Raw genomic sequence first — 25,856 nt, 5'->3', positions numbered from 1 at the left:
CAGTATGATACTCTACTAATATGAAAAATCATTGTTTTAATTGTCATTCAAACTTCTTCTGAATATTGATACTTAATTAAGTAATTTCGGGTTTTTTTCTCCCTAGAGATTTAAGAATTATTGTAAAATAATAGGTAGAATTCCTTTGTATACACAAGATTTTGGTTTGTTTAAAACCATGTCATATCTTAATTGTGAGAGAAGTACACACTCACAAAAAAAAACCTAATAAACAGAAAAAAAAAAGCGAAATAGCAAAAAATACACAAAATCACCAAGGGTAGGTACAAATTAGGGGCAATCTCCCTTTGCTCGCAAAAACCTTAAACTTAAAAGGATTCTTTTGTGCCAGTTCATTTTTCTAATTTCATGTTGAATTGCACCAAATAAATAAGAATCCTTTAACACCAAAATACAGTAATCTTAATATCATCATAAAGAATTTATTTCCATCAGCAATATCACTGGCTTTCCTTCATTTGACTAGAATTATAGTTACGTCTTTTAGGCATTTTTAGATATATTCTAAACTTATATTTCATTTTCAGATTTTTTGGGAAATGTTCTATATCCCTACCACTACAGATATTTTACAAGTAAACTGGCACAATAGTAGTCTTTTTTGGTGCAATTCAACTATGGGGAAAAATAATGTAAATAGGGACATTAAACTACTTTTTTTTTATGCAGTTGGCACAAAAAATTAGGTACTGTGTACACATGATAGTTGTTTCATTTCTATTAGATCAATAGGACTTTCCTTTTACTTAGTTTTCAGTTTTGTTTTTTTCATGTATGTATGTCAGGTATCTTTAATTTTCATTCAGACAAACAAAATTTATTTACCTAGCTAGAGTATCTCTCTTTATTCTCCATCTTGATATGAAACCTAAATCTTCGAACATTGATAAACAACACTGGAGAAAAAAAAAGATAAATAAGGGTTTAAATCAGAGAAGTGTAAAAATACATAGTACATTGTTAATATACATGCATGTGTCAACTTTATTAAAAAAAAATATAAAAAAAAACAATCTAATTTCAGAATATCAGACTAGAGTTTTTAATGACAATTCTTTTTGTGAAGAAGTATTGTAGCTTCTGAAATTACCTACAAGACAGTTTCACAATTTTTATGTATAAAGATTAATTCAGGTGTCTTAATATTTAATAAAGAGGGATGTACAATCAACACAATAAATGTGAACAGAGGGACCAACAGACAGACAAAAAGATGGAGTGATTCCCATATACATTCTAACTCTGTTTGCAGGGGATATACTAAAGCAGAGCTGCCTACTTAAAATTATGAAAACTGGTAAGGCTGGGGCTTGCTAGAGATTTTTTGTGAGGAGCAGACATTTTGTTTTATCAATTAAGCTTCTACCCAGGCTCAATTGAAAAACCATGAGGTTAATTTTATATTGTTAAATACATAACAGGCAACTGCTGAAAAGACTGTGAAGCACATTTACTGATATTAAAACCGTAAATGGTCATGCCAATGAAATAAATCCTGATTTTCATTCATTTTTCCCTAAAAAATTGGTAATTATAAGATTTCCCCCCTAATTCATAAAGTGCATTCCAATGACCAAAACAGAAGATTAAATGCTAAAATGGTAAAGGGTGGGAGTTGTGCTAAAGAAGGATATACATGTACAATCATCATTATACAACTATGGAATCCTTGATTTCTCTAAAAGAAAGTGACAAGTAACAATATTCAAATCTCCATCATACAATATAGTTTTTAAGATATCCCTTTAGACAAACCTAAAAAATGACAGAAAGAACAGTTTTCAAACTAACGTAAATTCACTATAGTTACTTATCAATTCACAACAATAGAGACATAAAGACAAACAACTGATCTTAACAGATTCGTCAACTTCAAAAGCCTTAATAACTTTTATGACCTAACTGACAGGTGATGTTCACTTTTCTTACCATATGAGTTTCAGATTCTGGAACTTCTCTGGGTGGAAAATTGAAATGGCTAAAGTCTTTATTCCAGTATGTTACAGGTAGAATATCACTGTGAGCTAGTTCTTGTACCTCATCATATGCTACCTGTACAAATATAAACATCTTCTTGAAAATTAAGATAGATTAGTGTAGATTTTTCATTCATTATTTTAGGAAATTCAATTGAATAGCTAAAACAACTGCCATAATCTTTTTTTATAATTTTTTTTATCGATTGCCAGCACATTTTTAATACAAAACAAACTAAACATTCTCAATACAATTGACAACACTTAAAGAAACAAGACTATGAAAAAATGCTTAAGGATTCTGTCAGCATAAGATAAAGCTGCATCAAAAACAGCCTGAAGTATTTGACAAACAAGGTTTTGTGAAATAGCTGCAAGTATAACAAAACTAAGACTTCCAAAATTTAGCACATACCCAACAAAACAGCAATTTAGCAGAGGAAAGAGAGACATTCTAAAAAAATAATTTGCCATAAATGCTGGTCTTAAACAAGTGTACTAATTTTCATTAAAAAAAACAACAAAAAAACAATCAAGTTGCCATGGACTAAATATAAAGGTACAGTAATCATAAAATGGTTATGTCTATACATAGCCATAAATGCTCGTCCTATCCATCCATACATACATACATATATGTATGTATACTCATTTCAACATGATTTTGTTTCCTTTCATGAAAATAATTTGCCATGGACTTGTAATAAATACAAAGTAACCATAACATGTTCAAGTTACTTATTTTTATACTTACTTTAATCTGGACATCATTTCCATCTTGATAATTATTAAATTTTGATTGCAATTATAAAAATTGTGTCCTAGTTGGTGCTTTCTTGAATATATTTTTTAAACTTTTTTTGAACTGAATTTTAACCATCTTACTTGTCATGTCTTTAATTTTCAACTGCAACTTTTTGAGAAGCAATTTGTGAACTGTTCAATCAAGAATAAGTTAATCATCTCCCTTTGAAGTCCTTAAACAATCATAATATTCCTTAATGTACATATACATATGATGCCATACCTTCCTATTAAATTTTATCGAACTCCCTTGAGCAGTTTAGAAGGAGTTGGGTCTACCCGATTAATATACCTATTAAACTTGAATTACCCTTTGGAGTTCTCTGCGAATAATTACATTTCTTTGTGCATTATAGTATATATGAATCCCAACCTTTCTATAAAATTTCATCAAATCCACTGAGTGGTTTAAGAGGAGATGCACTTACAAGAAAAGCTAACAGATTCCACTATACCCCATAACTTTGATATACCATTATATGTCCTGTCTACAACAACAGATGCATAAAAACAAAACTTCTTCAAAAATTCAAATTAAAATTAAGTAAGCAATGTATGACAAAAATCATTTTTGACATTCTTACCACCAATTAAACAAACCTGCATATGATAGATCATAAGTTCGTTTGCTAATTTATTCCTGTGCTGTGACTGTTGAAGCTTCTGATACATGAGAGACTGAAATTACAACACATATCCACAGAACTAAAAACTAGGTCAAACATTATATACTAGAAATAAATTAGTAGGGAGAAAAACTAAAAGAAAACTACAGAAAACAATACACACAAAGATTAAAATAAGGATAAAAAAGACAGTTAAGGAAAGGAGCTGTATAAATTTTAATTAAGTTTAGGCCAAAGTAAACTTAAATGTTAGATTTTCATCCAACCTTCACAAAAAATATGGGGCAAGTGGGAGGATTTTATTTTTTATTTCTTACCAGATGCTAGCCTAATTTTAGCTATATAAGTATACACAATGAAATATTTGTGAGTTATAGTATCCAGATACTAGAAACAGACATGAAAAAATGTTTCCGATTTTGAAATTCTGGCAATATTTAAAAAAAAAATTTTTATTAATTTTTTAGGGACAGAAAGGGATGAGAATTTACCCTTATTTGCCCTTGTCACCATTCATAAATATTACCTTTTTGTAACACCTGTAATTGATTTTGAAAGAAGGCCCTTTTTTCAACAGACTTTGATCACTATCAAATAATGACTATGAAAAGGTAAAAACATAAATACAGCTGCTTACCAAGATATTAACATAACTAAAGATAACCCACAGATTACTGACTCTAACCTAAAGTATGTCAAGAGTTGAAGAGAATGGGTAACTAATGGATGATTCTAGTCAACAGTAAAAATAAGTCTCCATTTAACATTTCTTAAGTTAATAAAATGTCAATATTTTTGTAGTCTGACCATATTTTCCAGGGGGAGAAATGTGGTTTGCTCCTTTTCTTTAGCACAACCCATTCAAATACAGAATCTACATGTTTTCTTCCAAAACAGGTAAAACAGTCAGAGCTGACCTTGCAGTATGACTGAATCACTTTACATATAAGTAAATACAATATTCATTCTCTTGAACACTAGAGCCAATCAATACAGAAATATTCTATGATACATTGTGATGAGAATATTAATACAGAGAATGAGAAGTTATGTAACATTTGTCACAACATGGTACCTTCATATGATAAACCATTAGTTCATTAGCTAAACTGTTACGATATTGAGCTGCTATAACTTTCTGGTACATCAGGGACTGTAAATGTGTAATGTTTCATTATCATTATGACTACAACTTAGAGAAGCGATTTAAAGAGATAGACCTAGGGTAAGGGACATAACTCTTACATGTCATTGGAACATTTGCATTCAGCATTTGACATCAATCTCATGTAAGCATCAAAGTAACTTGGATTGATTTCATTCTGTTTCAAATGAAAGCTTGAAAGACGGCAGTGAAATTGAATGTGATACAAACATATTACTGATTTCATGAGTTATGTCCCTTACCCTAGGTCTACCTCCTTAAAAAAAAATATTGGTGGGGGAGAGGGATACATGAGGGACATTCAATAATTAGACTGCTTTATCTTAAAAGTAGTGTGTAATGCTATATATGTTTCATGATTACAGATTTGAAATTTCTTTTTGTACTTAAGGGACTTCTATTTATTTGAATGTGGTTCGAAATTAATCATGTGATGCCTATCAGATTTTCTTCATATTTTAACAAAAAATATCCTTCTGATATCAAGACATAATCACCACAATATTTCTACAGAATAATCATACATAAGCTAATTTGACATCAGATTTGATTCCATTTCAAACAATGTTATTTAATGCTGTTTTTTATGATTATGGCCAATATACTGAGCTGCATGAAGTTTCTAGCACATTTGGGCCAAACTCAATATTGTAAACAACAAAAATATGTTTTGATAAATAAAGTACAAAAAAATTATCTACAAAAAGTCTTTTCAAGAATACCATTGTCCACTTGAAATATATAATAGAAAAAAATTCATACAGATTGCACAATCAAAGCTTGCATGCCTCTTACACATACTGATGTCAGGGTTGAAAAATAAAAAAAAAATTAGTTGGAATAGATAGAAACTTTTTACTGGGTTATGTCTAGACAGCATTAGAGATAAAAAGTATCTTATCATTCTTACAATGCATTTTACATGTAGTTTAAGAATTGATAATTTGAATGGTTTCAATTGATGTGCCTTGGGAGTATATGCATTGATGGGTAAAACAATTTGCTCAGTGATGTAGACTTTTGAATTAAATTTTTACAAACCAGTATATTGACAAGTATAAAATGTATGCAATTACCATCCATAACAGCTTCATTTATTGTATGTTAAATAACACAGCACTTACATAACCCAGTGATTTATACTCCAACTGAATAAAGTGACTTAAACAGGAAGTGAAATCAATTAGTTCATCCTACACATGAAGACTCTAAGAATTAATTGGGATTCTCTTACAAATGATTACAATAGATGTCTATATATGTAAACAATCTGCATACAGATGAGATTTTGGTGGGTGTGCAAATCTTAGGATAAATGAAATGTACTCTTATGACAAAAAGTGCATATGCCCAAAATATATTTTCTGCATCTATTTCTAGGAAGTAATTTAAAAAAAAAAAAAACTTTAATTAAGGCTTAATATAGTCTTACCTGTCTTATACATGTATATAATATTTTTTTCCCCAAAATTTTTAATGGTATACTGTGCGAGTCTTTTGATCTTAGCTAAATATAATTTGTGTGCATTTTCACCATATGTTTGTGAACAAGTATTTTGTGTAATGTTATATTCAACTGGTTTCTGAGTTGTGACATATCTCAATGATTTTTTTTTTATTTTTTTTTTTGATTTTTTTTTTTTTTTTAAACACTTTAAATAGTAAAAATACTATCACAGTTTAATCATCAAGAACAAGTTACTCACTTTAGATACTTACATGACTAATGCTTATACAGCAATAAACTGCAAAAGCTGAGGCAACATCCTCATCAAATGTTGTAAAATATGGACCATTCATTTTGTTACAAAGCTGTGCTACTCCTAGTACATTGTCTATAAAAAAAAAAAAAAAAAAAAAAAAATTTATCAATAAGGCCTAAAAAAAAATTCTTTGTTTACGGAAGCATCTCCTTCAAAATTAGTGTTGGGGGGTAGTTTATAGATTTTCAGGACATCAAAACATAGCACTTTCCTGCCTCTATTATGACACCACTGAAAACTGAACTTGTCGTTGCCACAACCATGTTGTTTCATTTGTTTATAAATTTTGAACCTCCACATTGAAGAGCAAGGCGATTCTAGTAAAAAATCTATGACAGTAATGCTGAAAATCTGCATATTTTTTTTGTTTTTATTTTTTTGATACCATAAAAAAATTAGGGTCAGCAGGGGAAAAAAAGGGCCAGTCTGGTTACCAGAAGCACAGAATTATTTTTTTATTTTTTAAGGTATAACTTGGTTTGATGGTTGGTATATGTTAATCTGAATGACTACTTCCACTGATAAGTATATGTATCACCAAACTATGACTAAATAGGTGAGCAACCAGTATCTACATGAGGATGCTGATTTTGAGTACATGTAATACAATTCAAAAGGATAAAAACTGGCAATAAATCTCAGTTGCTTTATAATGTGACATAAAAATGGGAATTAAGAAATTTGACAGGTTCACTTTTTAATTTGTTAATTGTAATGACATAAATCAGCCAATGAAGATTTCAGAAGGAAAATTAAACAAACTGTTTGCGGGGGTATAAAAACAAGAATAAAACCATCTAACTTACCTGTTTCATTCTTGATTGGGAAACACAGTATATTCCTGAAAAATTGAAGAATATGAAAAAGTTTTATACATGTATTAAGTAAAGTTAAGAAGCCTTTCAAATGAATACGAAATTTTCTGGCTCAGACAGGAAAATAATTAATGATACAGATTGTCAAGTGCTAAAATTACTGTACATTATAGATGTGTTTGGAAAAGACTTAAATCAATTTTTAGGCTCAAATGTCAGTGGCTCAATAATCACAGATTTCTGACAATGTGTTTATGATACACAATTTCTGATAGTAAATATTGGCAAATTAAAATCGTTGGAACTGTCCAATTCAAAAGACCAGCAATATTTTTTCACACATTTTTGCAGCAACAAATGCCAATTGTTAAGTTTCCAAAACAAAGAACAATAACAATACGAAAGTCAAAAACAATTATCATATAAAAAACCAAAATGTCTTAAATAGATGATTTTCAGTGCCCTACAAGAGAACATACAAACCTTGTTCGAAATCCTGTGGAATCATCTATTCCTCTGTAAAACATAGGATGTGCATATGCATCTTTTATGTTGAGTAGATTGCCTGGATAAATAAAAAAAAATTAAAAATTGCAGTAAAGCATCATCTTGCTACAATACAGTGAAAGTTGGAAATTGTATAAAAAAAAAAAACAAAAAAAAAGAGAGAGAGAGAACAGTGAAAATGAGAAAATTCATACACAATCCTCAATTTTCAATTTTTGGCATTATGTAGCCTGTAACTCTAAATAAAAAAAAGGTGAAATATTTAATCATCTTTGAAGTGGAATCTTCCTGTGTGGGCCTGTAGTAGTAAAAATGTTGTACATGAGCCACAAATAAAATTATCATCTTGACCTTGAAGTCAAAGTTCCAAGGTAAATGGTCACAAACCATGATACACAAAACATGTCCAGAGTAACCACCTTCATGCCCTAATTTAAAAGCCTACACCATAAGAAAAATTAATTACAGTCTAGACTGAATGATAGCATAATATCATACCTGTAGTTGCTACATGACCTGCTATTCCCTGAGTTATTGGCATTCGGATTTCTGATTGAACCTAAAATAAAACAAGTATTTGATACAACTTTTAACCAGAAAATATATTTATAAAGTATCCTTAACACTTGTCTCAACAAAGTTACACATATTAACTGTTAAAGAGTTGCAAAGAAATAATACCTGTATACATCAAAATAAATATTACTAACCCATAAGTTCATAATCATGCATTTGTTCTCACTTTAAGGTAAACAACTAATTGGTTAAATTCTTATCACTTGATTCAATCATTCTAATGAAAAATTTTTTAGACCCATTTTACTGAAATTGAAATTATAAAGACAAGCTTTATACATGGTTTACCTCGTTGTCATTAGCTAAAATTCCATCAAACACTTTGGCTACCAGTTCATCAGTTTCTTGGTCAATTAAGAACACTGAACATCTGGAAACATATCAATTGATAAATTAAGTTTGTATCAATCAAAGAGATCCCAATAGATCACTTTTTCTATATACAGGACACTGATCCTAAAAAATGTCTTCCAATAACCAGTTTTATGTGTATATAACCTTCATATAAAGTTTCATCAAAATCCATTCAAAGAGCCACATCCAAGACATTCTTGTCATGAGTTGCATAAAATGTCTTCCATAAGATGTAATACTATAATCTATCAATTGATTTATACATAAATAGTTTAAAAGTAGTTGAGCATACCATTTTGTACAACACGGTCAGACAGACATATAGACAAACAGACTGACTGAGGGTCATGGTGATTTTTATATTACCCCGAAATGTTGTTTACAAAGAATGTTAAGACTGCAAGACTTTAGAATATAAGAAACCAATTTTCATTTATAGAGCCTTTATAACAGAGTTCAGACAATTCATACAATAGGCAATACTAAAACCAATGTATCAGGTAATATTAAATAATTCTATCAAGGTACTGTCTGGCTACACAGAATGAAGTATGTCTGGTATATTGTAAATATCTGAAACAAAGTTAATTTATTCTTGACGGTACATAAGAACTACGGTGCTGTGATCTTCCTACAGAAATAAGTATAGTACATTTGTTTATTGGATTTTGATTTCAATTTTTCATGTGGTGCCAATAAGATTTACTTTATATTTTAACAAAAATATCTTTTTGTTATCAAAGCATAAACATCACAAAAACTGTACATGATAATCATGTATATTAGCTACTTTGAACAAAATACAAAAAAAAAAAAATGGATAATATAATTGAACTGACACATGTAAAGTTTACTAATTATTGCTATTTTTTTTTTTTTTTTTTTTTTTTTTGGGGGGGGGGGGGGGGACAGGGAAAGGTATTTTTTGCACTATTTTTTGACACAGTGAAAATTGATACCCCTAATATGATCATTTGACAGAACCAGCAAAAATAGCAACCACAAAAATTATGTTTACAGTTTTAAGGAGGTAGACTTAGGGCAAGGGACACAACTCTTAAAAATCATTGAAACGTTAGTATTCAGCATTTTACATCAGTCTTAAGTAAGCATCTAATTAACTTGGATTCATTTTATTTTGCTTCAAATGAAAGCTTGAGAGACTTTGGTGAAATTGAATATGATACAAACACATCACTGGTTTCATGAGTTATGTCCCTTACTCTAGGTCTACCTCCTTAATTCATTTCTAACAAACACAAAATATTACAACTCATTAGTTCCAAAGGTCCCTTTTCACCTGAAACTATAACAAATCCTTTGTAGATGAAAAAAGTTGCTTGAACAATATTAGTTTTTCTTTTATTAATGTCTTTCCAGTAATGTAATTGAAATCATCATAATAAGACGTTTGAGGTCAGCCAATCGAGTGCGATCTAATAAGCTCAATAAAAAAAAATCAAATTAATTTACTCATCTCCCACATTAAACTAGATTGAGACATCAACAGAATAGACGTCAATTTAATCCATACCCAATCTAATGTAAAGCTATACCTTTCTGCCTGTGTCAGGTTTCTAGCTTCTTGCATAATCTCTCTCAGTAATTTTGTAAGGTCATCTACAAGTAGAAATGTCAAATGAAGTAATCAGAATAAAATCCTCTTATACCACAGAGAAGCCATAAAAGCATGAAAATTGAAGTGTCCCTAATTGTTTTTGACAGTAAAATTGCAGATTACATTTATCTCCAGCAGGAAGTAGATTAATTACATATTCATATGCAGCTTCATCTGAAATTTCTTTAAATACTGGAATAGGTTATCCATTCAGATTAGTGGAATGTAAGTTTTACAAACTAAGCTAACCTATTATCACTAGGATACTGAAAAGGATGATGACGCCAAGTGAACTCACTGTAGAACAAATAAAATACAGGCAAAGTAACAGGAAAACCATAAATTAAAAACCAATGATGAAATAGCAACTAGAAAACATTCTATGATATTTCAAATTAAAATTTTTAAAAGAAAATGTTTAAGTGTAAGTGTTTGTACGAATCAGGCAAAATGGGAAAAATCAGAAACATGTATGTCAAAAACCCACCAATCTGACAATAAAATATCACTCAAGAATGCTTTCTCTCTTTGAAAAGACCATTATTTGAATTCTGCATCATTGGATTTCCTCAGAAATTTTTCAATAGAATCTTTGAAAAATGAAGTTTTTGACAGAGTTATCTGCACTTGAAATGTTCATCGTCAGTGCATTTCAATGAAATCGTAACTAAAAGTTCCAGCATTATATGGAAAATCTTGTCTGTTTTCCTTGATACTGATAGTGAAAACAGTCAAATTAAACTATCAAAATGGTGTTGTTTTTTTTTTCATACCATGTTTCACCCACTGCCTGATTCTTAGATACTGACACTTTTAAAAAACATATACTGTGAAAGTAGTATTGTTCGTGGGGTACCATTTTTCATGGTTATCGTGAGTAGGCCAAACCATGAAGTTTGGTTCCCAATGAAAAAGCAATTTCAATTGATGTGTATCCTGAAAACCTCAAAACCATGGATTCAAGAATCCATAACAATTGGAATCCATGAATTAAAGTACTTTTTACAGTAAATGGGATATATGTTTGTTGGTTTTGTTTTGAGAGACTAATGTAAACAAGTCAGTTTCATTGAAATGATAGTTCATGTTCAGGAGAAAGATGACCTGCAAAAAGAATTTGCAGGCCTAAATACTTAGAACATTCAGCTGGATGAACAATACTTGCATCCAAGTAAGCAAAAACTTAAAAATCTTACTAAAAATATAATCACTAGTTTAAAAAATAAACTGTGCAAAACAATATATCCAACTGGAAAAAGAACTCTTTTGTAACTTCAGCAAACTAGAACAATCAACTGATGACCTACTTGTCTGAAGAGGTATATTTTCAGTCCTAGGTACATCATTAGACCTTATATAGTCAGTTGTGTTTTTAAACATAGAACCAAAGACAATTTGTAGATGTTTTTCTCCAGAGTCATCATCTTTACTAACAGCTGATTCAGATACCTTAATAGTCAATGTTAACTTTTGGTTTGTATCCACATCTTCAACCACAATAGAGGACATTCTGTTTCCTAGTATTACATCTGTACTAGAATCTATAAAATCTTCAGCAGCTGTATTATCCCTAACCTCCTCAGCAGAAGTTGTGTCCCCTATTGTTGATTCTGAACTTCCTTTGATGAAGGCATCATTGAACTCAGGCTTGCTGTCTGTAACATCAGGAGCTAATTCAGATATACCCTCAATATTGCTTAGAGAAGGTTCACTTGTTGATAACCTAGCCTCAACTTTTTCAAAATCATTTTCTGTAACTTGGGCCATTCTTAGCATTTCCTCATTCCCACTACAGTCAAATATAGCTGTGTCTGAACAGCTCCTGTCCAACGATGCATCTCTCTCTTTCCATGTGTCATAAAATGGACTTTCTTTTGTGTCACTTTCATTTAAATCAGTATCCTCATCAGTGATATCTTCAGCAGAGTACATCATGGAGGGAGCTAGGCTATCAGCAGTTTTGTATGAAGCATTGTCACCAATGGAAGTGTTGTCTTCTTTATCTTCATCACATGACCTATCATCTGAATCTTTGTAAACCTCGCCATTTTCACTGACTTCATCATCACCCATTTTGGTATCATTCAAATCATCAATGGGAGGGGTAGTAAAGAAATGCCTCACAGTACGTTGATAAGTTGGAGTAAATGGTGGAAGTTCACTTATGTCCTCCTCTCTGCTGCTTAAGCCTTTATTGTCATGGCTTGCATTTTCTAATAAGCTTAACTTAATTTTTTTTCCATCATCTGATTCACCAAGCAATAAGAAGCTTTCCGCTGCTCCTTCAGTCCCTATCACAAGATCAGGCTTGTTATATCTAGTTGACTCCAGAATGGGTGACATGTCTAGATTCTCCAGGTCCAACACCTGTTTATCTTTCCCATATGGCTTTAAATGATGTTTTTCCGGACTTAAGTTAATCTTCTTCTTATCTGGTGATTTAAGCCTTGGTTGATGCTTAATCCCTTTTTCTGCTGAAGCTTTCTTCTCATCCTCAAAACCAGTCAGCTGATCTGCAAGCCTACCCTGTCTTTCTATTTCAATCCGGACCTTACGATTCATTTCCATCATAGCAGAATTACTTTTATTCAGCTGGTGACACCCAACTCTTGGCACATAGGGCCTACAATGACTACGATAAATGCCCGAGCTCAATGTAGCACCTAAAGCATTGACTTCAACCATTCCACTTCTAATAAAGGGAAAATTATCTACGTCTTTACCATAAATCTTTGTAAACTCACCTAGATGGGTGAAGAGATTTCTTGCTACTTGCAGCATAGCCTAAAAAATATAGAACCATAGGAAATATTTTGTCCTTTTATACTGACAAGTGCTAAGTTGAACTAATGTAAGTCTCTCTCTCTCTCTCTCTCTCTCTCTCTCTCTCTCTCTCTCTCTCTCTCTATATATATATATATATATATATATATATATATATATATATAGGTAACATGTAATTAACACAAACCAAAGCACACCCTAAATAAAACAAAATAAATAAAAGTAGACTAGGCAGTGTGTTAAATGCCAGTAAAATTTAACTTTGATTCTTCTATCTACCCATTTTTTTTCTCGATTTCAAAGCATTTGCATACAATTAAGTTACAATAGAATACCTTTTTTTAATTATTTTCATAGATGGCTTATTCCAATACCTTCTGTTGTTGAGACAATTGAAAGACAAATATGCAGAACAAAATTAATGCAAATTTTCAGAAATTAACCAAATAAGGCACTTTTCATATGTTCCCAATGTACTGACTACTCTATATGTAGATTAACTGCATCCATAAAGAAATATCAACCTACCCTTTCAGAAATAACTGAGTGAAAAAGAATTTGGATCATTATTTTTCTAAAATCAAAATTAACTAGGTCTTAAAGAGACTCTATTTTTCCATGTTTGTAATAGTACTGATAAGACCCCTATCTGCACTAAACAATTCAGTGCAATAACACAGACAAAGCTATTCTAGATTACAGAATAAGAAGTTCCAAACACATTTCAATTATCTTTTCTACAATGATTCAATAATCTGTCCTTGGTATTAAGTCACATTATACAGCAAGCTTTCTAATACAGATAGGTTATATCACCTTTTTAATCATACTTCTATGCTATGAATTATCCCTAATTCAGACAATGAGTCCACCATATAAGCGGAACATTAATCAACATTAAAAGAGATTAATTTGTAGCTATCTAATTGGTCCTTTGATAGAATAGTTTGACGAGAAATTGCCTTGACTCCTTTTTTAATTAAATCTAGAGTAGCTAAATAAAAATTTTTCCTCCCAATAAATGAGTAGTGAGTTTTACATGATAAAGCTTTTATGGTCTCTGTGAAGGCTAATGTTACAAGCTCATTGTGGTGTCACACCAGTCAACATTATTCCTTACTATTCCATAACCAAAGAATTTTCTTTTTGTCATGTCATTTTCGAAAGAACTGAGAACTAGCGAACTATATTTAAAAACAATATGACTCCTAAATGATACGTTCAAAATTACAGCAAGTAAAATGCTTAATTTCAGGGAAAAAATTTGGTCTTTCCTCAATTGGTTGACTACAACATGATGAACATCCTTAGGCAGTTAATTGAACAAATAAAATAGAGCCTCTTTGTCAATTGTACAGTTAACTACCTAAGACATTAAATCTGGAGAAGACCAGCTATATTCCCTGATGATAACTATTAATCGCTGTAAATAAATACAATACCTTCATATTTAACACATAACAAATTTTTCTTACAATGTATCTAAATTTTACTTAAGTTCCAGTTAATATGCATTTATGTTTAAATATACAATTACACCTGCAAGATATACCTGAGTTTGAATTTTGAGCTTTCTCTCGTTTTGGAATGCTAAGGTACTTGTTAGGACTGTTGATGTGTACTGAAAGCACTGTTTTATAACATGAACATCTTCATTGTTGAAGCTGAAAAAAATCCATCAGAGTTCAATACACGTTATGAATTACTTTAATATATCTAATGGAAATTCAAATGAAATGATATCCCTAATTCTAAAAAAAAAAATTGCATGCATACCTTTCAATGCGAGTTAATTTGTAGCTGCTTCCTGTATTTTAAGGTAATTTCTATGTGTAGACTATGACCATTTTCATTATTTCCATTTTCATTATTTGAACATATGATACCACAGTAAAAGTTGTTTAAATGGAAAATATCCAAAATAGAAAAAAAACTGTGGTTGAAAGCCATCTATCTACCTAAAAACAAAGAGAAACTGTGATCCTAAAGCCAATTGGTGTAAAATGTTTTTAATGCACTGCTTTCGGGATAGTAAATAAAGTTTGTCAAAATAATACAAAACTAGCAACACTGAGCATGGCATAGTCTTGACTTGCAACAATTTGACCCTAAGCCCTTGACTTTTGACCTACAAATTTTAAAATTAACAGGTCCGCAGTAAAAATCTGTTGAAGTAAGTGGATTCTGGAGAGTTCTCAAGCGTATTACAGAAAAACAGAAAAAGGGTCTATATTGCTAAGAAACCTTGTCTAGGAGTAGATGACCATCATAAATGTCCATGGCCTAGATAAAAGCAGTAATTCTAAAGGTTGGTCAGACCTAAAATGTCCAGTAAAATTTGGTCTGTTGATAATTTGGTAAATTTTATATCGCATATATCATGGTTACTGGTCAAATGTCAAGTAAAAGCAAATACTTCATTGGAATCAGTGTAAAGGTAAATACTGTTCTTTAGAAATGTCTTTTTTGGATTTAAAAGCAGACCTCCAGTCATAATGTTTAGTAGAATTGAAAACAATCATAAAGTTTAGTATGGCATATAACTGAAATGTAAATAAAATTATCAAGAGAAAGACTTTTGATGGATTGTCAAGCATCAGATGGCATATAAACATACAATATCAATGGTATAATCCATGTAATAACTTTCATAATCTTTTAACTCTTACTAATGGAAATCAACACTTTTTATCTTTGCAAATAAAAAGTAAGAGTAGATAGAAAGGCCTAGACCTATTTTACAGGAATTAATAATATATATGTTAGACATTTATTTTTCCACTGAGATTAGAACTTAGTAATGGACCTGCCATTAAGGAAAGATATGACCACACACAATAGAATATATTAAGTACAAAATCAAGTTATTTGATGATTTATCCATTACAGGATTAAAAGCTACTCAAACTACTGGCTTTTACTGTAACTAATTCATTCAGAAATATACCAGGTTACCTAGAAATTTCTGACTGGAAGGAATAGATGTACATCAAGATTTTAAGGACAAAACTTTAATACTAAAAGAAGAGTATATAAGATCAAAAGATAAAGAGGGTATTGCAAACATAGTCCTTCACCAGCTGCAAAAAGGAATGAAAGGACTATAAGATTAGCTTGTCAAACCAAGATAACAAGAGTTAATACACTTAGTAATTCACCTAGAAATAAAATAATTATCAAAGAAAATCAACAGACAATTCCATGTAAGATGCTATTTCAATGAAATTTTAATATTGTCAACTAGAAATACTGTAAGTAAAACTCACAAAGGATACCTATTTTCCACCTACATATTTTTAAGCTGACCTGAATTACTAAAACTTTAATATTTTAATGTTATGGTGAAAACAGGACAAAATCAGGTGATACATGGTATTAATATTAAAATACAATTATTTTAACTTGATTCAAATGTCAAAGTCATTTAGAGGCCATGAGGCACATTGTCTTATGGTGATTCACCCACACACCAAGAATGAAAAGCATACAACAAAATACAACCCAAACAAACATGGTAATACACCCATGTGCCAAATATAGTATGAATTACAGAAATCCAATAATCTTAACTTGAGTTCAAAGATCAGTCATTTAAAAGTCATGGATGATCCCAACATTTTTATCTTGTGGTGATTTAACCAATCACTGAAAATGGAAAGTCTACAACAAAAGACATAAAAGTTGTATCCCAGACATGAATCTATGTTTAAAACCTATAAATTTTATTTTCAGATCAAGCTTCAAGATCATGTAGGGGTCATGAATACTATCGACACATGGTTTCATGGTGATACATATGCCAAACATGGTATGCCTATGTTGAAGAACAAAGAAGTTAATTATGGACTGGATATGAATCTGTAAAGACAGATAGAGTTATTCCAAAATGGAGGAGTGTAAAAACCAATAATCTAAAAAAAGAAAATTAAAAAAAAAAAGAAAGAAAAAAGATGATTCGGTAAAAATTTAAACAAATCTCTTTGCTATCCTGGAACCTTTATATAAACATAAAACAGCCAGATATCTGAAAGAGTTCAGTAAAAAAAGTACAGAAAGTTGTTACTGTCATAAAATTTACTTTGGTCAACAGCACCTCATTGACCATGAACCAAACATAAAAAAAATTTGATCCTTAACTTAAAAGTATACACTCACAAGCCAAAATTTACCTCATTTTCTGCAACATTTAAGAAAAAAATAACATGAATGCGAACAGACTAATAGACAATAAAAAAAACAACAGTAGTCCCCTTTGGGTACAGAACTTAAACACAATTTATGTAGTGTTAAAGTATGTGTGTGTGTGTGTGTGTGTTTTGCTTAAATTACCTGTCTTTATCCTGTTTGTTGACAACACATGCTAAAGCTATTAGTTTGTCATTGGCTCTACTTGACACAGGTACACATAACATGGATTGTAATTTACACCTAACAAAGTCCTCTATTCCCGGGCGTTTATCCTGCAGATAGAAAAAGAAAATATCATTAGTATTCTAGGTTGTATTTTTTATCGCTTTTCTGATTTAACAAGTTTAACAAACGAAAAGAAAATTGGCAAATTGGAAATGAAAAAAAAATCACTCTAATGGTAAAGTCTGATTTGGAAAACGGGAATTTCACCTTTCAGCAGAATAAATTCTGGTCTGACATAAACAGCTGTCAACTGAACAAGTTGAGTGCACTGGTTCTATTTTTGTTACTGTTCTAACTACCACAAGATCTTATACCAGTAATGGGTAAATATATATATATTGTACAAGTGCAACAAAGCCAAAGACTTCATTTAATGCTTAAACAGATTTAACATTTAAACCTTCAACAACTAGTCGCCTCTATTACCTCTGGTATAAAAATTACATTTTACATTAATTTTTCTGAAGGAACTCATTTTCATGTCAAAAACAGACTTCAACAAAGGCGTCAATTAGATGATGCAGTACTGTAGTATAACAATTCTTTCAAGTAGTTTGTTTTGCTCTTTAAATATTTTTTAATAACATAGGATTTTCAGTTCAACAGCCTTGATTAAAACTGGATTCTACAATTTTCAGTAAGAAGTACAAAATCTTGCATGCAAATCTTCTACATCTAAACAATCAATGTTTCATTCAAAATAGCTCAAGGTTATAAAGTTGAATAACTTTTTCTTGTTTTGAATCAATTGAAAAACTCCATACCATGCTAACCAGAGTTTGTTAAACTCATTAATTACAGTCAACATAGCATGATTTTGGCATGCCAGGTATTCCATAGGCATGGTACTAAGTTGCTGTTAGTTTCTAATATACATGTACTTATTTTACAGCAAGTAAAATAGCCAACTTCAAGGAACAGATTTGCCCTTCCCTTGATTGAATTTACCATTACCTGATATAATGTCTTAGGTAGACAACAGGACAAGGAGACAGTAATTTTCTTTCAGACATAGATTAAAAAATAGTCCATGGGTATTTGGATCTATGGGCAAATAGAAAATCTCCTTGTAAATTGTTCAGTAAAGTACCTTAGACATTTCATAAAGTTAAGGTCATTCAATCAAAGTAAGACCTACTCCATTCCTGAAATTAACTACCGTAAACATATTAATTTTCACTATTTTCGAAAAGAAAACCGCGAAAAATAGTACACGTGAAAATAGTTTTTAACCTTATATAACGCTAATCTTTTTTTTTTTGAAACTGTGAAACTTGACACCAACGAATATGTTCACTTGACATAATCCGCAAAAATTAGCAACTTAGCTACGATCTAATCTTGTGATCAGTTATTTTTTTTTAAAAAAATGAAATGATCAAGAAGAAAAATTTCCTATCAACATCACTTAAAATTATCTGCTCATAAAATACATTGAATAAAAAAAAACACCATCAGTGTAGTGTTAACTTTTGTCAGGAATTCATAACCAAAATGTATATTGCATGTCTCAATGCTTTCCAATTGAAATCAATGCACCTAACACTTTTCCATTTATGCAAAATTAAATAATAAGTCTGTACACTACTAACTCAACACAATGAAATCAAGCAAGAAAGGTCAAGCCAGGGTTTTCCCTTCAGGGCAATGTATTAGGCATTCAAGGATAATATGGCCGAACAAAAGGAGATGTTTAGTCATGATGTAAACCTTTAGTGCCAAATAAGCTACAAATCATGTCTATGTTCAAGTTGTATTGATCTGAATTTCTTCTTCCTTTGACAGATAATACTGAAGTCAGCTTATCCATTCTGTAACCATGAGTAACATTATTGGTGATAACAGCTCCAATACTTTTTCTTCAATCATGTCTTGTCAGATCTACATTAGTCAAAGGTTTTCTCAACATATAATTTTTTTAATGAGTTAACATTCATTGTATTGAACAATATTGGAAATGACTCTGACACAGGGGTTCAAATTAGCAGTTGTTTGAGGTCAAGTACCCTTAATTTCCGACCTTGAACCTTTTTAATTTCATTTACCTAGGACCAGGACATTCAATTAATTTATTCACCGACACTTTATAGCAGACTTTTGAGCTTACTGAGGTCGACAATTGATTTAAAAATTTAAAAATTCCAGGACCTTTAACCTTTGAAAGTAAATTTGGACACTGATAGCTTAAATGAAAGATTCATTTTTGGGGTAAAATTACTAACAGCCTATTTTTTAGTCCTTGAAATAAAACACTCTGACTTGAATCATTCATATGAGTTCCTTTTGTCTACATTTCCCGAAAGTGACTTTAAATGTGTTTCTTGATGTATTTTCTGACAGGTTTAAATTTATCAAAATCCCAAAGAAACTTGAAAGACTGTATTACATAATGCATTAGTATGTAAATATGATGTTATAGCTGTTTCATGGATCTTAATTACTTAAATTCACTTAATCCGGAAGATGAAAGAATTAAATCTTCTAAAGTAATGTTTTAAACAGCTTTTGATGTTTGGTCGCCAGCAAAGAAAAAAATGTAGTGTTGTGTCATAATATATGCAGTTAGGAATACAGGAGTCATTTAAATATATTAAGCAAAAAAATCTTTTTGTTTCACAATACTGAAGTTGTAGACTGACAGTACAACCATCAGATAGATTACTGCCTAAGTTACAGCACATACAATGATGATGTTCATGAAATACAGTTAGTCTTCTCCTTGATTAAATCACATCAAACCTAATAAACTTCATTAGGTAGTTTCCTGGACAATTAAGGAGATTTAAATACTCAATAAGACTTATATTTAAAAGCTAAAACAGTTAATTTGCCTGAGAACAAATGTTAATCTCCTTTACTACTAGGAGTTGGTCAAGACCAAATCAATACCCAAAACATCATTATAATAATACTGCAGTATGAAGAAAAAATATTCACCTTTTGAAGTTCCAAGAACTATTTACTTTCTATATGTATATTAAATACCAATGTTCAACAACAAAAAATAAGCAGACATATTTACAATCATTTTTACTTTATGTACAAACAACAGGAGTAATTCATCAAGAAAATTCAATACAATTTTATGTTTTCACAAAGAATTCAGACTTATTTTATACTTACAACAGGAATATCATCAAGTGTAATGGGTAGTTTTCTTTCTAAAGCAAGTGCAAAGCTACTAGTATGGCCCTGAAAGGTCAGGAAGATAACATCAATTACATGTAAATAACTTTTAATTACAAAGTTACATAATCTGATAAAAAGATTATAAACAATGTGATGCTTATTAAACCTATAAATAGAACTTAAATAATACTAATTAGTACATATGTCATGCATATTGTATTTCTATTCAACAAACACGAAAATGTGAAAGTAATAACCATGAATGATTGCATGTCTTTTTAGAACATTTTTTTAAGTTTAATTTTTGTCTTTTCATAACACAAGTAAGAAAATATCAATTTCTGTAGAAGATATCAAAATAAAATCCTTGTACATGTAGAAGCAAAAATAATTTGCACATTTTGTCTCCACAAGAGGGTACCAGTAAGTAAGGTCAAGGAAATCTTGCCAAAAAAAATCTTGTTGTCTAAAAATGTTACATAAAGTATATGACCATCTCTCCTTCCCCTTCTACAAAATTTCTCCTACAACAACTTTCTAAGGCATTATAGTCTTGTTTTAGTGCAAGCACTTATGTCTAAGTTCCAACCAGGCCTTAATTACAAACAAATCTATAGATATTTGAGAACAAATCAAAATATCAGTAACTAGAACACAGCCCTGGAACAAGGGAAATTGTACTTGAATAATAGATCTACATTATGTAAAAGGCTCAATAAAAAGGCTCCATATAAGACCATATTCCTTGTTTTATTCAATCAATTACTACCTTAATGTTATCTTGGGGCAATAACCTACTACAGGATCAGACTATAAGGAATCTTTACATGAAACTACATCTCCTGGGATCTAAATTTATGTTCCTCAGAATATCATATATCACATTCTATGGTGCTATATACATCATCTTAACAACACATTTCATTTGTTCTAGGATGAACTAGAATTTTAAACTTATTTACTTCTTCATTCCTTGAAACAGGTGAACAGTATATCCAAATTTGCAATATATATGATTGGTATTTTTGTATTCATTGCTACCTTGTCAAACTTATATATACAATATAGGTACATTGTCGAAAATTATTGAAGATATGTGATGAGGCAATGGAGCGGGTAGGAAATGTGAGGTTCTGCCGAGCTATTTCCCCCGTTCCAAGCTGAATACACATATCTTCGATAATTTTCGACTATGTACCTATATTGTTTTTATCCTGTTATATTAATAGTTTTGTGCGTGTGTACATTTTTAAAATAAAATTTTAAAATGCATATCCCCTGAGGAGCCCTGATCATTAAACCCGAAGAAAAAAATTAATATGCATGGTGCATGACTCAGTAAACATTGAAATTCAATCCGCACCATATAATCTGTCAAAGCTGTTTGAAGAAAATAAGCAATGTATCAAATTTTTTTTAATTCCAAGAGACAAATAAGTAAAATGAACAATAAACAAAAATATGTTGAATGTTGTAAAGTCGATTTTAAGAACATTAATTTTTTTAATTTCGCGAGGAAGGTGGAAGCAGACTTGTTTCTGTTTGGTATATGGCAGTAGAGTTCAGGGGTGAATTTTGTGCACTAGTTTCTTTGGGATTTGAAATATTTGTTTGAAATTTTTGAAGAAGAGGAGGCAGTTGTATGGGCAGATCTATAATGTAGTGTTCCTCTGATTCATTATCTTGGGGTTTAAGCAGTAATAAATCCAAGACCATAACAGTTTCCTGGTCATTTGTCTCTTCAAGAGTTTTATCATTGTAATGCTTCAATTTCTTTAAGTGGGTACCAGTTTATGTTAAATTGTGACAGACACTCTGGCTCCGAGTCTGACATGACTGAAATGACAGGGGAAGTCGTCTGCAAACTGATAATGAATGAAATCTGAACGAGATTTGGGATTTGCCATATATATGACGGTGAAAAATACAAACAAAATCATTATTTGGTTTACATAAAATCTTTTATTTCATTCAGGTGAAAACGAAACAAAACAGCAAAAAAAAAAAAGATTAACCGGATACGCAATGGCAATTTGTTTATATCGTATCTATGGTGGCGGCCATGATTAATTTGCGCATACCAGAAAAAAGTAGTTCCACCAATCACATGAGTGGGAGGAGCCAGAAAGTCCATAACCTGCTAATGTACATGTTTGTTTGTTTGTTTGTTGGGGTTTAACGTCAGAGCAGCAATATTTCGGCTATATTCAGACAATGAACATGAAATGGATGATAAAATGAACATGAAATGAAAAAAAAGGATGGGTCACAAGGATAACAGGGTCGACAAATTTTGATTGCCACTGGAAAAAGGGGGATGGGTAAGGTCAGGCAATTTAGCCTCCTGTGGCGGAGCACAAAGGTTCCTACTCCTATCGAATACCACAGCAGGGTTCTTTAACGTGCGAGGAACGTGGCATCGTTCCCAACATGGTGCACCACTATGGTTAGCGGTCAGGTTTTCCGTATTATAGCCTGACAACCCCAGCGTGTAACACGCCAGGGGTACCCCATTCCACCACCTGGGGCACACATCCCAGTTGCTCTGTGGGCAGAGCGCCTAGCCCCCGGCTAGGTTTCTGAGCACTATTTAGTCGCCTTATACAACAAGCTTAGCGCTGCTCCAGGCCTATTCTTTTAACACCCGGACCTGCACAGGGTGCTAATGTACAGATACAGCAAAAAAATAACCATATACCTTTATTCGTTTAACAAATAACCTCATTGCAGAATAAAATATGGTTTACATGTGTCAAAAAAACATAGGCAAACAGAGTTAGAAACTCATCAAAATACACGATTCCCCAAATGCCAAAAATACAAAAATCTGAAATGAAAATGAAAAAATGAATTATGAAGAAATAAATTTTCTTGGATTTTCTTTTCATATGGACGTATACAACATCCTGAAATGAAAAACTAAAAGAGCAGCAGTACTTTTCCCAAAAAAAATCACAAGTGCAAAATTGATAGTAATCTTATGATGATATATAATATCAAAGTATTGTGATGTCATAACTTATGACTAATGTTACTCAAGTACAATTGTTGTGAAAATGATTGCAGATAAATGAAACTAACAATACTTTGATCAGTATACATTAAACTACCACAGCAAGTGATCCAGAAATTTTTTATACTTTTTTTTTGGAAAAGGAAGGGAGCAGGGTTTGATCTAGAAATTAAAAAAAAAAAGGTAGAGAGGGTCTAGCCTAAAAATTGATCCTTTTAGCCCATTTTTTGGTGCCAATCAAACAAAATTCAAATATTTCAATGGTGTTAAAATCCCAGGAATCCTCTTTTGGATCCATCACTGAGAAGCATTTTCAGGGCTTCAGGACAGCTGGATGCTAGGACTTAAGCAAGTGAACTGAATCCGATTCAGTAGCTTTAAGTAGATCATTCCAGTCACTTTTAGATTTCCCAAAGTGAAAAATATAGTGTCACAAAATATACCATTTCACAATTAGTAATGCTAATTGATTGAGATGAGGGTTATATTTCTTATGACAACCTCATAAACAAGGTGACAGAGACTTAAGCAGTCCACTGACATTGACTAATGGGTTTTTCATTTTCTTCATCCTTACAGCCATTTACATTGATAATTGACATAGTCTAGACCCCTCCATCCATCATGGACACCTACTGAATACCCAAGTCGATACGAAGTTGAAAAGACAAATCCACTTAAAGGATTAAATTATATACCAGATAGAGTTTCAATATTCTATATTGGAATATAATGACATATCATCCTGACATTGTGTGATGAGAAAATTAATACATTCACAGATATTGATAGAAGACTGTAAAGAATTTCAACCAACACTTGTTTTTCTTAGTTACAGCTTAAAAGTCAAGTTTGTTTTTTTCTGGGAAAACAAGTATTCCCAATTTTGGCTTACTAAGATTCTCTTTTCAGAGCAATATATGAAAACATCCAATTGAATCGCCTAGACTTTGATACTAAACAAATTTCAAATGAATTTAATATTTCAATTTTCAATAATAATAGGATAATTAATTGGAAAGAGTGAATAACCAAAATATGATCACGAGTGCAGAATAATGCCTAGATTATCCTATTTATTATATAGATTTCCTCAATTATTTGTTGCAATTTTCAACATAAATTTTAAATTTGTGATTGGCAGATAGATATATTCATGTCATGATGTTTCATGACATTATGGCGGTAGAAAGTCTGAGAGTGAAATTACAGAATTTATTAAAGTGTGAAATATCAATTTTTTTTTTTTTTTTTTACACAGGGAACAATCAGTAAATCACTGTATTTATATAATAATTTAGGTTAAAGTAATTTCCTAAATCTATACTATTGACTAACTAATTTAAAAAAAAAATGCATCACTCATTATTTAAAATGCTTTGCCTTGACAATAACGTGATATACTGGCACCTTTCAGTAACAATTTCTCTTCAGCACATTAGCTTTCATTACAGATATTTATTTCCCTTCTGTATGATTTACAAATGTCTATTGATTGTATATTATTGATCAGTAATAACAATACAGGATAGAGTTCCTTCACTGAATCAGGAAAAAATTATCTCTCAAATTTCTTTGTTAATGTTGTTTGTAATCACTTGTTGGCACTTAATGGTAGAAGTCAAGACAAGCCTTTGGCTAATGGCTTGCTATCAACTAGTGTTAAGGTTTCTATCTACAAACAAGAGGACAATGACTGTTGATAGGAACTATCTGTTCAGATTAGCCTACAGGCTTCTAAAAGAGCTAACAATTAGGGTTTCTGGTATTATACTCAAATTAATAGGAGCTATCTGTGCTGAAAGCAAATGTGTAGACTAGCTTACAGGCTAGTAAAAGATTTATTAACTGTCTGGGTTTCAGTCCACTATTCGATAAGAATATCTGTTGAAAGAGTCAAAGTCAAAACAGGTCGCATGATAAGTAAGTACAGCTCTGCCTAAAAACCAGGCAGAGTCTTATCATGGGTGATAGAAAGACATAACAGATGTGTATACAGTACAGACAAGTCTACTACTAGTGCTCTCTACGTGTACAGTACGGAAAGGCCTACCACTAGCCTCTATGCATACAGTACAGACAAGCCTACCAGAAGCCCTCAAAGTACCTTTTGAAACTAGGTGGTCTTTTGGCTACCAACCTTGAAATTTTAGTGGCCAACACAAATTTTAGGTCGCCAGAAAAAATGTTATCACAAGTTCAAGTAATACCATGTATTTTCATTTTGTCCCGGTCATTCACTTTTTTAATTCTTAGTGTGTTTTTGGTTTAGTTTTTCATGTTGTCTGGTGT

General features: G+C 31.3%; 1 protein-coding gene across 8 annotated transcripts in view; it reads right to left on the bottom strand.

Moving 5' to 3' along the window:
• The window catches only part of LOC148604857 (cGMP-dependent 3',5'-cyclic phosphodiesterase-like), an 86,191-nt gene that overhangs the window by 11,651 nt on the left and 48,684 nt on the right, over nucleotides 1-25,856 (bottom strand). For all 8 annotated transcript variants that reach the window (XM_088549938.1, XM_088549935.1, XM_088549936.1 and 5 more), the window contains 13 exons: nucleotides 20,546-20,614; nucleotides 17,339-17,469; nucleotides 14,562-14,673; nucleotides 12,970-13,009; nucleotides 10,164-10,227; nucleotides 8,542-8,623; nucleotides 8,176-8,236; nucleotides 7,654-7,735; nucleotides 7,162-7,196; nucleotides 6,312-6,427; nucleotides 3,402-3,479; nucleotides 1,951-2,073; nucleotides 847-917 (listed from right to left, as the gene is read on the bottom strand). In XM_088549938.1, coding sequence (XP_088406064.1) covers nucleotides 847-917; nucleotides 1,951-2,073; nucleotides 3,402-3,479; nucleotides 6,312-6,427; nucleotides 7,162-7,196; nucleotides 7,654-7,735; nucleotides 8,176-8,236; nucleotides 8,542-8,623; nucleotides 10,164-10,227; nucleotides 12,970-13,009; nucleotides 14,562-14,673; nucleotides 17,339-17,469; nucleotides 20,546-20,614 — 1,064 coding nt within the window. The remainder of the gene's footprint in view (nucleotides 1-846; nucleotides 918-1,950; nucleotides 2,074-3,401; nucleotides 3,480-6,311; nucleotides 6,428-7,161; nucleotides 7,197-7,653; nucleotides 7,736-8,175; nucleotides 8,237-8,541; nucleotides 8,624-10,163; nucleotides 10,228-12,969; nucleotides 13,010-14,561; nucleotides 14,674-17,338; nucleotides 17,470-20,545; nucleotides 20,615-25,856) is intronic.

The sequence above is a fragment of the Perna viridis genome, chromosome 10 (assembly GCF_037379345.1).
Source record: "Perna viridis isolate PV_CMFRI_1.1 ecotype Kerala chromosome 10, ASM3737934v1, whole genome shotgun sequence".
NCBI lineage: Eukaryota > Metazoa > Mollusca > Bivalvia > Mytilida > Mytilidae > Perna > Perna viridis.
Note: the sequence above shows the minus strand (reverse complement) of the source record. Positions and strands in the feature narration are given on the sequence as shown.